At 41.6% G+C, this 18,218-nt stretch overlaps 1 protein-coding gene across 1 annotated transcript in view; it reads right to left on the reverse strand.

Annotated features, from left to right (window-relative positions):
• LOC139155589 (platelet-activating factor acetylhydrolase 2, cytoplasmic-like) overlaps positions 1-5,329 on the reverse strand; it is a 32,960-nt gene extending 27,631 nt beyond the window's left edge. The window contains exon 1 of the mRNA XM_070730792.1: positions 5,060-5,329. Within this exon, the coding sequence (XP_070586893.1) occupies positions 5,060-5,149 (90 nt within the window). The 5' untranslated portion in view covers positions 5,150-5,329. The remainder of the gene's footprint in view (positions 1-5,059) is intronic.
• Between the last annotated feature and the right edge of the window lie 12,889 nt (positions 5,330-18,218).

The following is an 18,218-nucleotide window of genomic DNA, read 5'->3' on the forward strand; positions in this document are numbered from 1 at the left end:
GAGATGCGGAAGTAAATACACTATTTTTGGCTATGAACAGTATCACAAGCCTTCCCTTAGCATTTTAAACCCCTAAATTACAATTTCCCATTCCCTTAGCAACCATTTAGATTATTACTCACCATGTTTATTTATTAAAGTTTATTTTAAAAAATATTTATTAAAGGCAGACAAAAATTTGGCGATGACATATGACGTCATCAGGCGGGAAAAACCATGGTATAAGGAAAAAACCCGCAAAGTATTTTATAATTAATATTTTTGAAAAACCGTGGTATAGACATTTCGCGAAGTTCGAACCCGTGACAATCGAGGGAACACTGTACTGCAAAAAAAAAAAAAAGAATCTATATCATGGGAACTTCTGAGCATGCGCAGAAGCTGAATTTTTGGCACTGCGCATGTGTTGCCATCTTGTTTTCAGATTTTTTTGCGCAATGCGCCCGCGTGGTGCGGCCACACAGTGCAGGAGGAAGCAAACCGGCAGTGAGCTAAGTTAGAACCCACCCAACTTTCCTAATAATTTTATTATTTAATGGTTAGGGTGGGGGGATCACCACAATATGAGTAAATGTATTAAAAGGTCACAGCATTAAAAGGTGGAGAACCACTGCCTTAATTGCATGTTTCTCAACCATAGTAACTTTAAGATGAATGGATTGCAAGCCCCAGAATTCTGGGACTCGAAGTTTAACAGAATAGCAGAATTGGGAGATTGGAGGTCTTCTAGTCCAACCCCCTCCTTAGGTAGTGTTCTGTCTGGGTCACCCCGGAAGCTATGACCAACCCAAAAAGATAAGCCAGACACACCGGTAGAATCCAAACACAGTTTTATAATGGTAAAGAGAAAAGAAGCCAACAGAAAATGTCCTTACAAATCAGGAAAACACTGGAACTCCAAATAGATACACGAAGGCAATTGTTCATATATAAACACAGGATCCTTAATGCCAAGACGAGGCTGTTGAAATAACAGACATACACCTCCCACGGGTCTTCAAGGCTGCTGGGCCACGAGCCAGGAACAGAAACGCTGAGAGACAATGCAGATTACAGCAACTCCACTCTGATAACACTCCACACTGCCGAAAGAGTTTGCCTGCCTTATAAACCCTTCCCTGCTAATGAGGACCACACCCAACCCCCTGGTGTTCCTCATTCAACGCTGATAATATTTCTTCAATTGATTCCTCCTTTGATCTATGCGTCTCTGTCGCATACTAATGACAGCTTGTGCTTCGTCATCCAATGACTCCAGAGACTCTAGAGAATCCAAGCTACTGGCTTGAGAGAGCCCCTCCCCAGGGCTCCCAGGCCTTTCTTCCTCGTCACTTTCCTCTCCGCTCTCATCCTCCCCCGGGCATGGAGCCAGCAGAGACGCAGCTGGTCTTTCATCTGACTCAGGCTGAACCACAACAGGTAGGAAACCCTCTAGCATTTCAGACAAATCGTTATCCAATCTCTTTTTAAAAACTTCCAGTGTTAGAGAATTCACAACTTCTGGAGGCAAGTTGTTCCACGGATTAATTGTTCTCACTGTCAGGAAATTCCTCCTTAGTTAAGTTGCTTCTCTCCTATGTGGCCCGGATGCTCCATTGGAACCTGCGCCACAACTACCATCTACCAGTGGTAAAGAACTAGTGGGATTATAAACCTGAGAAAGTAGTTGAAAACAAAGATGCCAAAATACTTTGGGACGTTCGAATTCAAACTGACAAGGTTTCGAAACACAATGCACCAGACCTCCCGATTGTGGAAAAGAAAAAAGTGTGGATCATTGATGTCGCCATACCAGGTGACAGCCGAATTGATGGAAAACAACAAAAACTTAGCCGATATCAGGATCTTCAAATCGAACTACGACGACTGGCATAAACCGGTACAGGTGGTCCCAGTGGTAATCAGCATGCTGGGTGCTGTGCCAAAAGACCTCAGCTGACATTTGAAAACCATAAACAATGACAAAATCACAATTTGCAAAAGGCCACCGTATTTGGATCTGCTAGTATCATACGAAAATACATCACACAGTCCTAGATGCTTGGGAAGTGTTCGACTTGTGATATTGTGATACGAAACCCAGCATATCAATCACGTTTGCTGTGTATTACTGTTTTTTGTGAATAAAATAATAAAAATTATTACTACTACAACTACTACTACTAAAGCAACGACGATTCTGGCATAAACATGTACAGGTGGTCCCAGTGGTAATCGGCACACAGGGTGCTGTGCCAAATGACCTCAGCCGGCATTTGAAAACAATAAAAACATTGACCCAAATCACCACCTGTTAGTTGCAAAAGGCCACCGCACTTGGATCTGCACGCATCATACCAAAATACATCACACAGTCCTAGTCCCTTGGGAAGTGTTCGACTTGTTATATTGTGATATGAAACTCAGCATATCAATCTCCTTTGCTGTGTATTACTGTTTTTTGTGAATAAAATAACAACAACAATAACAACAACAACAGAGTTGGAAGGGACCTTGGAGACCAATCCTTGAATACAGCTCATCTGTCTGGAACCCACACGGCATTGCGGGCATAAACACTTTGTTGTGGTTAGCTCTGGCCCAGCTCCTGCCCCAAGGACTGTGGATGTGGGGGAGACATCCACATGCTGCAGGCCTGTTTTGCTCCTGGTTGGAATCTGCTGATGAAGGCTCCTCTGACCAAGAAGACATGAGTGACAGGGAGGAGGAGAGTGTGGCAGACAGCTCAGAAGGAGATCAATTCTCTAGCTCCTCCTTGGATTCAGAACAAGTTAATGATGCAGCCACGCATGCGGAGAGCGATGCATAGGCAGCAACAACTGAGAGATTATTATCAAAGAAAATGAGGCCACCTGTGGTTGGGTGGGGCTGTGGTCATTAGTGAGGCTGCTATAAAGAGCAGCCTGTGAGTTTGGCCATTGTGGAGGATTATCTGATCGTTGTGTTTCATGCCTGTTTTACTGACTTTGACCTTTTGTGTGCTGATTTTTCCCCGCTTTGCAACTAAACCAGAGCAAAGTGTGTTTCACTTTGTGAAAGAAGAAGGACTGTGAATTGCCTCACAGCTGCAAGCTAAGTATCACAGAACTGATAAGGGACTTGTACAAATTACCAGTTTGTTTGGAGACGAGGGCTCTTTGCTATACCAAAAGAGGGCTTGGTTTAAGTGAATTTTCATTATAAAGAACATTGTTTTGAATTTTCAAACATGTGTTTGTCTGAAATTTGTACCTGTGAAACACTTTAGAAAACACTTTAGAAAATATCCAGAGATACTTTACTTAGAACAGTGTTTCCCAACCTTGGCAACTTGAAGATATCTGGACTTCAAGTTGTCAAGGTTGGGAAACACTGACTTAGAAGAGCCCTCTACTCCTTTACTCTCAACAGTATACCCTAGACTTACAAACCTAGGTTTAGAAAGCTTAGAACTACCTCACCTTAAACACGACCTAAACATAGCCCACAAAATCATCCGCTACAACGTTTTTCCTGTCACCACTATTTCACCTTCAACCACAACAACACACGAGCACACAACAGATACAAACTTAAAGCAAACCGCTCCAAACTCGACCGCAGTAAATTATTATTATTATTTTTTATTATTATTATTTATTAGATTTGTATGCCGCCCTCTCCGTAGACTCGGGGCGGCTTACAGCAATTATAAAAACAATGTATAACAAATCTATTACAGTATTTAAAAACTCTAAAAAAACCTTATTTAAAAAGCAAAACATACACACAAACATACCATGCATAAACTACATAGGCCTGGGGGAGAGTTTACGAAAGGCAAGGAAGGTGGGGGCAATTCTAATCTCCGGGGAGGGGAGTTGGTTCCAGAGGGTCGGGGCCACCACAGAGAAGGCTGTTCCCCTGGGTCCCACCAGATGACATTCTTTAGTCGAGGGGACCTGGAGAAGGCCAACTCTGTGGGATCTAACTGGTCACTGGGATTTGTGCGGCAGAAGGCGGTCCCGGAGACTTCAGTAACCGAGTAGTTGATGCCTGGAACTCAATATTCAGTATCATCACCTAACCTCCAAAACTTTACCCTCAAGACTTTCCCCCAACTAACCTCAGATTGTGCCCCTTTGTTCTTGTGTTCACTTTACATACATACATACATACACACACCCTGGCTTAGGCATGCTTAGCCCGACAAATGGTTATCCAACATCATCTTGAAAACTTCCAGGGTTGGAGGACCATTCCCAACTTCCAATATAAGGCTAGGTGAGGCCTCCGTTTGACTTCACCCTCCGTTCCGGGGTTCCCATGGAAGCGCAGAGCCCGATTTTATTTATTTATTAAATTTTTATGCCGCCCCTCTCTGTAGACTCGGAGCGGCTAACAACAGTGATAAAAACAGCATGTAACAATCCAATACTAAAACAACTAAAAACCCTTATTATAAAACCAAACATACATAACAAACATACTATGCATAAATTGTAAAGGCCTGGGGGGAAGGAATGTCTCAGTTCCCCCATGCCTGACGGCAGAGGTGGGTTTTAAGGAGCTTACGAAAGGCGAGGAAGGAGGGGGCAATTCTAATCTCTGAGGGGAGTTGGTTCCAGAGGGCCGGGGCCACCACAGAGAAGGCTCTTCCACTAGGTCCCACCAAATAACATTCTGTGGGACCTAACTGGTCGCTGGGATTCGTGCGGCAGAAGATGGTCCCGGAGATAATCTGGTCCAGTGCCATGAAGGGCTTTATAGGTCATATGACAAATCTAATATTTAAAATAACTAAAAACCAAACATACACACAAACATACCATGCATTGTATAGGCCTGTGGGGAATGAATATCTCAATTCCCCCATGCCTCACGACATAGGTGGGTTTTGAGGAGCTTACGAAAGGCGAGGAGGGTGGGGGCAATTCTGATCTCTGGGGGGAGCTGGTTCTAGAGGGTCGGGGCCGCCACAGAGAAGGCTCTTCCCCGGGTCCCGCCAGGAACCGCCCCCTCCCCCCCCCAAACCATCGGTCTCAGCCCCAACCCCGCTTCCTCCTCCTCCCGCCCCGCGGCCGCCCGCGCGCGCTCTGACCTTGGGGCTCTGGCCCACCATCACGTCGGTGCAGCCCACCGGGTAGGCGCCCCTCCCGTGGGGCAAGCCGACCGACTGGGTGACCCCCATCCTGGGAAGCCGCGTCGCCGAGACTCCCAGGCGGCGCGGAAACAGCTCTGCAGCGCGGGCGGCCTCCGGGGAGGGCAAAGGCCTGAGGAGAAGTTTCGCTTTCTCCTCTCGCGCGCGCCCGCCTCCCGACCATTGGCTGGCTGAGGGGAGCTCGGGCCGCGGTCTCCGGGAAGGACGGACGGAGGGAGGAGCCGGCAGGGACCGAAAGGAGGAAGCGCCGGCGCCCGGAGAGTCAATAAGGGCTTGTATGTGGACTTTGGATCGCGTCTCCAGGACGCGCGGCCCAACCTTTGCGCTCGGTTGGGTCGGTGTGTGTGTGTCTCTCTCTCTCCCAAAACGAGATGGAGAAATAGTTTTTATTTTCCTTCTCTTTTTCCAACCAAGAGAACACTGATTGATCATAAAATCATATACCAAAATGTCCTTCCTGTTAGTGACGACTTCACCTTCAACCGCGACAACACACGAGCACGGAATAGATTCCAACTCAATGTAAACTCCTGCCCTCAAAATGTTGCTACAGAGCACCGCACACCAAGACAACTAGACACAAGAATAGTTTGTTTCCCCCGAACGACATCACTCTACTAAACAAATAATTCCCTGAACACTGTCAAACTATTTACTAAGTCTGCACTTCTATTTCTACTAGCTTTTTTCTCATCATTCTCATCATCCTTTTCACTTAGGGTTAGGACTCATACAGTCCTAACCCTAAGTGGGTTAGGACTGTATGACTGTAACTTGTTGCTTGTATCCTAAGATTTTTATTAATATTGATTGCTCTCTAATTTCCACATTGCTTATTTGGCCCATATGACAATCATTAAGTGTTGTACCTCGTGATTCTTGACAAATGTATCTTTTCCTTTTATGTACACTGAGAGCATATGCACCAAGACAAGTTCCTTGGGCAATAAAGAATTCTATTCTATCCTATCCTATCCTGTCCTATCCCCGGACTATCATTAAGTGTTGTACAGCATGATTCTTGACAAATGTCTCTTTTCTTTTATGTACACTGAGAGCATGTGCACCAAGAGAAATTTCTTGTGTGTCTAATCACACTTGACCAATAAAGAATTCTAATTTTAATTCTATTCTATTCCATTCCATATTCTATTCCATATTCCATTCTATTCCATATTACTGTATATTCCATTCCATATTCCATTCTACAGTATTCCATATTCTATTCCACTCCAAATTCAACTGCAGAAAATACGCCTTCAGCAACAGACTGACCAATGCCTGGAATGCGCTACCTGACTCTAGTTTCTTCCCCAAACTCCAAAAACTTTAACCTTAGACTGTCTTCTGTTGAACTCATCCCATTCCTAAGAGGTCTATAAGGGGCGTGCATAAGCGCACTATTGTGCCTACCATCCCTGTCCTACTGTCCTATTGTCTTTTTTTTAATCATTACTCTGCTTATGGTATGCTTATACAAACCACTATCCTATATTTGTTCGACAAACAAACAAACAATGAGGAAAAAGCTAATAGGGCCAAGTAGAAATCAACAATCAGCCTGCGTGTGTACAGGATAGGATTTTAAATTTCAGTTGCAATGTTTTATTTGTCTGTTGTTCTAATGTTCACACTTTTCCCCTCGTTCTATTACTGTACATTTTTATTGTTGTGAGATTGACTGTAAAAGTTTACACTGAGCTTTATGGAAATGTTATTAATAAATCAATCCAAGAAATAATAATAATAAAGTAGCTGAAGAAAACAACACTGTTGGGTTAAAACTTGCATCCATCTCTCTATTTTGCTTTCTCTCTCTCTCCTTATCTGTCTGTCTGTCTCTTTCTCTTCCTTTCTTTCTCTCCTTTCTTTCCTTCCTTTTTTCCTCTCTCTTTCTGTCTCCCTTTTCCTTCTTTCTCCTTTCTTCCCTCCCTTTTTCTTTTTCCTGTCATTTTGTTCCATCCCTTTTCTCTTCCCTTCCATTCTTCCTTTCCCTCTTTCCCCCTTCTTTTCAATTCAAGGCTACAATGCCCTTCCTGTCAATGACTACTTCAGCTTCAACCACAACAATAAACGAGCACACAACGGATGCAAACTCAAAAATGAACCGCTCCAAACTTAACTGTAGAAAATAGGACTTTAGCAACCGAGTGGTTAATGCCTGGAACTCACTACCTGACTCTGTGCTTTCATCATCAAGCCCCCAAAATTTTACTCTCAGACTGTCCACTGTTGACCTCACAGGAATTCCTAAGAGGTCAGTAAGAGCGTGCATAAGTGCACCAGCGTGCCTTCCGTCCCCTGTCCTAATGTTCCCTCTTGTCAATACCCATCTTATATATATAAAACGTGGACAAAATGTACCCATCTTAAGTATATAAACAATGTTATATCTATTTATTGCTGATAATGAAAAGGAAGAGGGATTAGTATAGATCTATTTTGAGCTTATTAGGCTCTCATCAGCTAGCCATACGCTTACCGGGATTTGAACCTGGGGAGTTTGCAGTTTTAACCTCTCTAGACCACAGGTTTTGCTCCTCTCAACTTGTACCAGGGAAGAATTATAGGCTTATTTCCTTGTCGAATCATCCTGGTATACCCAAATACGAGAGGGAGCATACTGCTTCCTTTTTGCCTCTTGGCCTCTCCAGGGGCTATATCCAAAATGATTAAAATTTTATAGCCGACAAAATATGTGTAACATATTTTTGCTGATAATGAAAAGGAAGGGAGACTAGTATAGATCTAATTCAAGCTATTTTGCTCTCATCAGCTAGCCAAACCCTTATACAGTATATGTGTGTGTGTGTGTGTGTATGTATGTATCTATCTATCTATCTATCTATCTATCTATCTATCTATATTTCTATCTTTCTATCTATCTATCTGTCTGTCTGTCTATCATCTATCTATCTATTTATCTTTCTATCTTTCTTTCTATCTATCTATCTATCTATCTATCATCTATCTATCTTTCTATCTTTCTATCTATCATCTATCTTTCTATCTATCTTTCTATCTTTCTTTCTATCTATCTATCATCTATCTATCTTTCTTTCTATCTATCTTTCTTTCTATCTATATTTTTTATCTTTCTTTCTATCTATCTATCTTTCTATCTATCTATTTATCATTTATCTATCTATCTATCATCTATCTATCTATCTTTCTATCTTTCTTTCTATCTATCTTTCTATCTTTCTTTCTATCTATCTTTCTATCTATCATCTATCTATCTATCTATCTATCTTTCTGTCATGGGCATAAATGAACTGCAAAATTCCAGAGGAACACTAGATGGCAGCAAACTCTTAGATGGGCACTTCCCTGCTGCCCTCTATTGTTCATCGAGATTTTCACAGTCCAGAAGATATTGAAGTCTAATGAAGACTACACACAGCACCAGGGTAGAAGCATCCAGAATTCATTCCAACTTTCAGACAGATTCATATTTTTCATTCAAGGCAAGAAAACAAGCAACTAGAATATAAATCTTGCACCGTCACTACTTGCCCTTGTTTTATTGGGCATTAACTTCAATGCATAAGAAACAAAGTGCAGGGCAGAAAAAATAAGAGATAAAAATTAGTGTCAATTCAATATATTTTGGGGAGTTTTAAAAATGCCCGGTGCAGATCCAAGGCCTCAGTTCCCCACTAAAACATTCCTGGAAGATGTTTTTTCTGTTTTTTCTGACAAATCCCCTCTTGTTTATTGCTGCTTTTTATAAAGTGCAATACACGTGTGCAAAGGTGTTTCTCTAGCTTTTCATTTATCATTTCTCCCCTCCTTCCTTACACCTTCAATCGCTGAGGCCATTTAAAATTAAACAGACCTAAAAGGAAGGTTTTAAAATAAATCAAAAGACCAACATTTTTATGACTCAGTCAACATTCCACGGCACTCTTTATTCTCCAAGGGCTTTTAATGGATGATTGATGCCTATGGCTCTTATTTCTTCTGTTTTATAGAGATTTATGACACTTGCGGTCATAAAGGAGTGTGTAAAAATCTTGCATGTGCAATATATTACTGGGTATAATGGTTAACTTCTGAATTTGATCAGGACTGCTGTCTGATTTAATTATATCCCCCTCCCAGAAATGGCTTAATAGAATTTTCACACTGAGGTTGGTAAACTGTCAAATAAGTGGTATGAAAATGCTATAAATATACACAGTCATGATTACAATGTCCCTATTGAAAGGGTGGGTGGGAGACAGCTGTAATGCAGAAATCTTTATGTCAGCCCAGAGTCATCTGGTAGGGGAGATAAGCAGCTCAGGAAAGAAAGGAAAGAAGGAAGAAAGAAAAGAAGGAAGGAAGGAATGAAAAAAGAAAGAGAAAAAGAAAGAAAAAGAAAAGAAAGGGAAGGAGAAAGAAAGAAAAGAAAGAAAAAAGAGAAAATAAAGAGAAAGAAGGAAGGAAAGAAAGAGAAAAGGAAGGAAGGAACGGGAAAAGAAAGAGAAAAAGAAAGAAAGAAAAAGAAAAGAAAGAAGGAAAGGAGAGAGGGAGGGAGGGAACAAAAGAAAAAGAAAGAAAAAAAGAAAAGAGAGGAAGGGAGGGAGGAAGTAAAAGAAAGAAAAGAAAGAAAAAGAAAAGGAAAAAGAAAGAAAGAGAAGGAAGGAAGGAAAGAAAGAAAGAAAGAAAGAAAATTAAAGTAAGAAACCAATGCCATATAGAACAGAACTACTTTTATTGTACAGGTAGTCATTTAATTACCGTATTTTTGGGAGTATAAGATGCACCTTTTTCCTAAAAGAGGCTGATAATTAGGATGCATCTTATTTTTTAAAATATTTATTTATTTGTTTGTTTGTTTGTTTGTTTGTTTATTTATTGGATTTGTATGCCGCCCCTCTCCATAGACTCAGGGCGGCTAACAATAATAATAAAAACAGCATATAACAAATCTAATATTTAAAATAACTAAAAAACCCTTAATAAAAACCAAACAAGCACACACACAAATATACCATGTATAAATTATACTCTGAATGTAGCTTTCCCCCCCTCCAAGCTTCCCCCTCCCAGCCCTAATTAGCTGGTAACGATCTTCCCAGCTCTTACCTTGCAGGCTCTTTCAATTGTTTCTCTCTGTGAATAATGTTTTCCAATCCCTAAGTCTTTGCAGGTTTTTTTTTCATTGCTCCAACTTGCTCTGAGTAAGTTTCTTTCCAGCCCTTTTCAGGTGCTAATGATGTTCCCAGCTCTCATGGGCTTGCAAGCTCTTTCATTGTTACTCTCTCTGAAAAAGATTTTATTTAAGCCCAAACCAGGGGATAAAATAATGTGCTGAAACTGACCAGACTAAGGACGCTAGCCAGATGAATACATGGTAAAAAGATTCCTTTCCCTATTTCCCTCCCCCAAAACTAAGGTGCGTCTTATACTCTGAAAAATATGGTAAATCTGCTGCATTTAAGGCAGTAAATATAATTATTCCACTGTATTCACTTTTCTTTCCAACCTTTTACAAATTACAGTTCGGTGGTAGCTTTTGGAGAGTTTGGGGTTTGCACACCATCCTGGAAATGTTAATTGCCTACCTCTATTTTATAGATTGAATAATAAAAAAAGAATAGATATAGAGAGATATGGAATATTCTAGCTCTCTGCCGCCCTCTGTTGGTCACCTAGAATTTTTTTTTCTCGGCCGAATTGCCAACTTACAATTTTCAATGGAAATGATTCTCAGGCAAGGTTCCATTTCACTAAATTAAGCATTCTTGAAGGGCCAAGCCTAGTTAATACAAGGATGGAATATGAACCAGGAAATCCTGAGGCTGGCGACACTAAGGAGTTGAAAAAACCTGAACGGTGGTAATGGAAAACTGCATTATATTATTATTATTATTATCATCATTAATATCATTATTATCATTATTATCATTATTATCATTATTATCATAGGCATATGAGCACAGCTCCATTTTCACTACTGGAACAGCAGTCCCCCTATTCCAGGAGCTGCCCATTACTGCCTATGACCATTGCTGTGTCCCAAGGTCAGGGGTGGGTTCTGTTTATCTTCCCTACCGGTTTGAGGTTGCACCGGAAGTGCAAATCAAGGGAAATATTTCTTCACCCAGAAGGTCCTTGGTTTATGGAATTAACTTCCAGAAGAGGTCGTGACAGCTGTCAGCCTGGATAGCTTCAAGGCAGGATTAGACAGATTCAAGGATGCCAAGTGTATCGGTGGTTATTGAAACGGATGTCCATGTGCCGCCTCTATGTTGGTTGAGGTAGGCAGGATTCCCTTGAGTACTATTTGTTGGGGGTCAAGGGCAAGGGAGGGTCTTGCCTTCTCTTTCTGCTCAAGATCCCCATGGACAATTGGTGGGCCACTGTGTGACACTGAATGCCCTACGTAAGCAGCCTATCAATCCTAGGTCTTGAAAGCTTAGAACTACGTCGCCTAAAACACGATCTAAGTATTGCCCACAAAATCATATGCTGCAACATCCTGCCTGTCAATGACTGCTTCAGCTTCAACCGCAACAACACAAGAGCACGCAACAAATTCAAACTTAATATTAATCGCTCCAAGCTTGACTGTAAAAAATATGACTTTAGCAATCGAGTTGCTGAAGCGTGGAACTCATTACCAGACTCAGTAGTGTCAACCCCTAAACCCCAACATTTCTCTCTTAGACTATCCACGATTGACCTCTCCAGGTTCCCAAGAGGTCAGTAAGGGGTGTACATAAGTGCACTAGCCTGCCTTTCGTCCCCTGTCCAATTGTCTCTCCTTATCTCATATAACATATATATTTTCTTCCTTTCATATATCTTCTCCTCTACTTTTATATCCTTTCTTTATATATAATACCTCATGTCTATCCTCTTCAATATGTATTGTGTATTGGACAAAATAAATAAATAAATAAATATAAATAAACAAACAAATAAATAAATAAAAAAGAATGCTAGACTTGATGGGATTTGGCTCGATTCAGCATGGCTCTTCTTATGTTCTTATGTATTAGAAAATGAGAAACATTGCTGCAATTTGTAAAGTTTAGTTCTGATGGCCAAGACCAACGAGTTAAAATTTGCAAAGAACATTGGAAAAATGTACATCACTCTGGTTTATTAGTGTAAAAAAATGAGGTTTTTCCAGTTGGCAGCAGAATGTGTTTGTTGAATTTCACGAAGCTGACAAAATGTTCCCAAAACTATATATTATAATAATTATTATTATATAGGTTTTCCCCCATGTTTGTGGTAGGTTTTCTAGCTGTTGCCTCTTTAGCAGGCTGCTTTTTGCTGTAGCCATGATGACATCAGCATTTCTTTTAATAATCAGTTAGGCTGAGGAATGTTAAGCGGATCCCATTGTGGTTTAAAAAAACTACAGTGCAGGAAACCACCGAGGGTGGCTTATTTTGCAAATAATAGTTCAAGCTAAAATGTTAGTATTGTATTATATTGACTTTCCCTGCTTGGAACTGTCAAAAATTCTTATCTGCATTAAATTCATTTAGTGAGCTGAAGGCCAAATTGTCATGAAGGCCAAAAAACCTGTCAATGACTACTTCAGCTTCAACCGCAACAACACAAGAGCACGCAACAGATTCAAACTTAATATTAACCGTTCCAAAGCTGACTGTAAAAAATATGACTTCAGCAATTGAGTTGTCCAAGTGTGGAACTCATTACCTGACTCAGTAGTAACAACCCCTAACCCCCAACATTTTTCCCTTATACTATCCTTGATTGACCTCTCCAGGTTCCTAAGAGGTCAATAAGGGACGTGCATAAGTGCACTAGTGTACCTTCCATCCCCTATCCAATTGTCTCTCCTATATCTCCTATATCTTTTCTTCCTTTCATATATCTTCTCCTCTATTTTCATATCTTTTGTTCTATCCTTTTCTTAATATATATTACTACATGTCTATTCTCTTCAATGTGGATTGTGTATTGGATAAAATAAATAAATAAATATGCAATCTACAAAGATTGTTTTGTTCTCCATCTATAAAGAACAAAACTATTTAATTTTGTCCTTCCAGTTACTAAGGAAGAGTATCAGACTTTTTATTTTTTACAATTTTTTAAATATATTTTTACTACAAAAAGATATTGACAAAATTGAACAGGTCCAAAGATGGGCTACAAGAATGGTGGAAGGTCTTAAGCATAAAACGTATCAGGAAAGACTTTATGAACTCAATCTGTATAGTCCGGAGGACAGAAGGGAAAGGGGGGAGATGATCGAAACATTTAAATATGTCAAAGGGTTAAATAAGGTCCAGGAGGGAAGTGTTTTTAATAGGAAAGTGAACACAAGAACAAGGGGACACAATCTGAGGTTAGTTGAGGGAAAGATCAGAAGCAATGTGAGAAAATATTATTTTACTGAAAGAGTAGTAGATGCTTGGAACAAACTTCCAGCAGACGTGGTTGGTAAATCCACAGCAACTGAATTTAAATATGCCAGGGATAAACATATATCCATCCTAAGATAAAATACAGGAAATAGTACAAGGGCTGACTAGATGGACCATAACTTCTTCTCCTTTTTTTTGGTCATGAGGTCAATTTTTTGCTTCTGCACATGTGCAGCTTTGCTGGCTGAGGAATTCTGGGAGTTGAAGTCCACAAGTCTTAAAGTTGCCAAGGTTGGAGAATCCTGGACTGGAGTATAAAAGCTGCCGGGGGGTGGGGGGTGGGAGAAGAAATCTCAAATTGGAAAGAGAGTCGGACTGGATTGACAGGCGATAACAGTGAATAAAGTTTTGTAAAGAGAATTCCTGGAGTATTGCAGGATTCAAGCAAAAAGAAACACATTCTACCTTTGGATCTCATTCAATGCACCCAATCAAATAAAATCTATTATATAATAGCAAACAGGTACAATCTAGTGAGCCAAAGCACTTCCAAGCACAGATGGGTGTCAACAGACTCAAACTCAACCCTGATTAGACAGAGTGGCTGTGGGTTTTGCCTCCCAAGGACAATTCCATCTGTCCGTCCATTACCCTGCGGGGGGGAATTACTGACCCCCTCAGAGAGGGTCCGCAACTTGGGCGTCCTCCTCGATCCACAGCTCACATTAGAGAAACATCTTTCAGCTGTGGCGAGGGGGCCGTTTGCCCAGGTTCGCCTGGTGCTCCAGTTGCGGCCCTATCTGGACCGGGAGTCACTGCTCACAGTTACTCATGCCCTCATCACCTCGAGGTTCAACTACTATAACGCTCTCTACATGGGGCTACCTGTGAAAAGTGTTCGGAAACTTCAGATCGTGCAGAATGCAACTGCGAGAGCAATTATTGGTTTCCCTAAATATGCCCATGTGTCACCAACACTCCGCAGTCTGCATTGGTTGCCGATCAGTTTCTGTTCACGATTCAAAGTGTTGGTTATGACCTATAAAGCCCTTCATGGCATCGGACCAGAATATCTCCAAGACTGCCTTCTGCCGCACGAATCCCAGCGACCAGTTAGGTCCCACAGAGTTGGCCTTCTCCGGGTCCCATCGACTAAACAATGTCGTCTGGCGGGATTCAGGGGAAGAGCCTTCTCTGTGGCGGCACCGACCCTCTGGAACCAGCTCCCCCCCAAGATTAAGATTGCCCCCACCCTCCTTACCTTTCGTAAACTTCTTAAGACCCATCTCTGCTGTCAGGCATGGGGGAATTGAGACATCTTTCCCAGGCTTATATAGTTTATGTATGGTATGTTGTGTGTATATTTTTTAAATTATGGGTTTTTAGTTTTTTAAATATTAGATTTGTATTTTACATTGTTTTTTACTATTGCTGTGAGCCACCCTGAGTCTACGGAGTGGGGCGGCATACAAATTTAATAAATGAATGAATGAATGAATGAATGATTGAATGAATGAATGAATAAATAAATAAACAAATTAACCATCAAACAAACAAACAAACAAATAAAATAAATTGTGGAATGGATCATGACTTATCAGTGCCAAGTGTTCAAGATGGGGCAGCAAGATTTGATCTGAAGGAGATAAAGTAGGTGCATATAAATAATGTAAGCAATATATTCAGTAGGTGTATGCAAAAGAGGCTTTGAAGGGTTGGGTGTGAGCAGGGTGTGGGTGGAGAGGAGGAGGCTGAATAGAAATCAAGAGCAGAAAACAAAAATATTCCCAACATTTCAAAGAGGAGAAGATCCAAGCGGCTTCGAGAATAGCTGTCAGGATATATGAAGGGAGGCAAAGCTTTGGACAACAAAAGAATGATGGGATGCGGATTTACAACCTCAAAGAAGGAGGGACAAGGAAAGGCAGCCCGAGAATGTCAACAAACAAGAGGGAAAAGACATAGAAAAATGAGCTAGGAGAAACCACAGGAAACTTTATCACTCAGGAAGACATAATCATGGAAGAAATATCATAAGAATAGGATAGGATAGGAATAGAAATAGGAATAGGAGTAGAATAGAGTAGAATAGAGTAGAGTAGGAATAGGAATAGGAATAGGAGTAGAGTAGTGTAGAGTAGAGTAGAGTAGGAATAGGAATAGAAGTAGAGTAGAATAAAATAGAGTAGGAATAGGAATAGAGTAGAGTAGGAGTAGGAATAGAAGTTGAGTACAGTAGGGGTAGGGGTAGGATAGGGATAGGAATAGGAGTAGGAGTAGAGTAGAGTAGAGTAGGGATAGAAGTAGAGTACAGTAGGGGTAGGACAGGACAGGAATAGAAATAGGAGTAGGAGTAGGAGTAGGAGTAGAATAAAATAGAGTAGGAATAGAAATAGGAATAGAAGTAGAGTAGAGTAGGGATGAGGTAGGGATAGGGATAGGAGTAATAATAATAATAATAATAATAATAATAATAATAATAATAATAATAATAATTTATTGGATTTGTATGCCGCCCCTCTCCGCAGACTCGGGGCGGCTAACAACAATAATAGACACAACATGTACAATCCAATAATAAAAAACAACTAAAAACGTCTATTATAAAACCAAACATGCACACAAACATACCATGCATAACTTGTAGGGATAGGGATAGGCCAGAACAGAACAGAATAGGACAGGACAGGAGTAGGAGTAGAGTGGAGTATGAGAAGGAATAGGAATAGAGTAGGAGTAGGAGTAGAAGAGAAGAGTCGGAAGGGACCTTGGAGGTCTTCTAGTCCAACCCCCTGCTTGGGCAGGAAACCCTACACCACTTCAGACAGATGGTTATCCAACATCTGCTTAAAAACTTCCAGTATTGGGGCATCCACAACTCCTGGAGTCAGGCTGTTCCACGTAACCCCAAATCATAAGAGAGAATTGGGGTTAAAAGAAGATGGGAGGGCTATAATCAATACCGGTACAGATAAGGATGGCGCACTGGTAGCAAAACCTGAGTGGCGTGCGCAGTTTGGCTTCTGCTGTGAGCGCATGTGGGCATCTCAGTGGGCTTTTCCTTCTGCGCAGGTGCAGGAAGCAAGACCTTGCGAGGAGATGCGCACGCAAGAGAGATTTTGGTGGTTTTTTGCTTCTGCGCATGCGCAGAAGCAAGAAATTGCTGAAATCTCACATGCGCACGCGTCCCCTAATGAGATTCTGCTTCCTGCACAAGTGCAGATGCGAAAACACACTGGGACAAGTGTGCGCGCATGCAGGAAAAGCAAAGCTGTGCACGCAGCACAACGGTAGTGGCGGGAATGGGAATCCACCTCTGGTGCCGCCCGGCAGGAGTGACCTTGAGCTGGCCATGCATCTCCTGCCACTAATGGGCAGCCAAATTTTTTACTGCCACACTGTGGGTGTGGCTTATTTTGTGGGTGTGACTGGGTAGGAGTGGCTTGCCAGCCATGTGACCAGGTGGGAGTGGCTTGAACGATCATCATTGTTCAAGTGAACTGTTAAGTCCTTGACTTACAACCTCACCAGTGTTGCTCGCTGGGGTGACAATTTGCTTCGTGTTTCCCACGCTCTCCTGCCTGGGTCGCCCCCTGCCACAGGCTGGGTAGCTAGGTGAACGGGTGCTGCCAGAAGCATAAATGCTGCCAGCGCCGCTTCCACCCACGCCTTCTGCTTGCACCTCAGGCAGGAGGTGGCAGTGTGAGGCTGGAGGGGAGCCGGGCAGGAGAGAAGGAAGCTCGTCCGAGGCCAAGAAGGAGGAAAGAGGAAAAAAGCAAGGAGCTCAGACGCAGCAGCAGCAGCAGGGAAAGAAAGGAGAGCCGAACCGAAACCAGTAATCCAGGAAGTGACAGCCACTGATCAGCTGGATCTGCGCACGCAGCTTCATTTCCGCCGGTGTAACAGCGCGCCACCCCGTCCTGCCTGCTGCCCACCCCTACCACATGCCCGCCCCTGGCCCCCATCGAGGTCAAACATAACCCTGATGTAGCCCTCAATGAAATTGAGTTTGACACCTCTGGTGTAGATGGGTGGAATACATTTAGTTATTACTAGCGAGAGGCTGAAATGAAAGCCATGTAGCTAGTCATTACTAGAGGGAGGTTGAAATGGAAAGATTTGAACATGGACTCACTCAGGGTTGAATATCGGCCAGCCTTGGTTTTTTTATTATTATTAATATTATTAATATTGTTAATATTATTATTATTAATATTATTATTATTACTATTACTATTACAGTATTATTACTATTATTATTATTATTATTATTATTATTATTATTATTATTATTATTATTATTATTTATTTGCCAACAGAACATTGCCTATCCATTACAATCCAGCAGGGGGAGCCCTCTAGCCATTCAGCTATCAAAGGCATTGGTTCTTTTGCAACCTGATATTGGATATCAACTATCTCCAAGTGTTCATCGTCTGTCCATCTGCTTCTGACATCTGTCAGCAAACTATATTTGAAAACAGATCAGAAATGAGCCTACTTTAGCAGGAGGAGAGAAACTGTCTGAAGTACCTAAGATAAAATACAGGAAATAGGACAAGGGCAGACTAGATGGACCATGAGGTCTTTTTCTGCCGTCAATCTTCTATGTTTCTATGTTTCTATGTTTCTAGATAAGAACTGGGTGTTGAAGATTTTTTTGCCTCTTCTTAAGAAACATTTTCTACTTAAGAAATGGAGCCCAGAAAAATATCCCAGGAAATTTGAGAGCGGGACGAAGGCCCGGCCAGTTTCCTGCC

The sequence above is a fragment of the Erythrolamprus reginae genome, unplaced genomic scaffold, assembly GCF_031021105.1.
Source record: "Erythrolamprus reginae isolate rEryReg1 unplaced genomic scaffold, rEryReg1.hap1 H_31, whole genome shotgun sequence".
Taxonomy (NCBI): domain Eukaryota; kingdom Metazoa; phylum Chordata; class Lepidosauria; order Squamata; family Dipsadidae; genus Erythrolamprus; species Erythrolamprus reginae.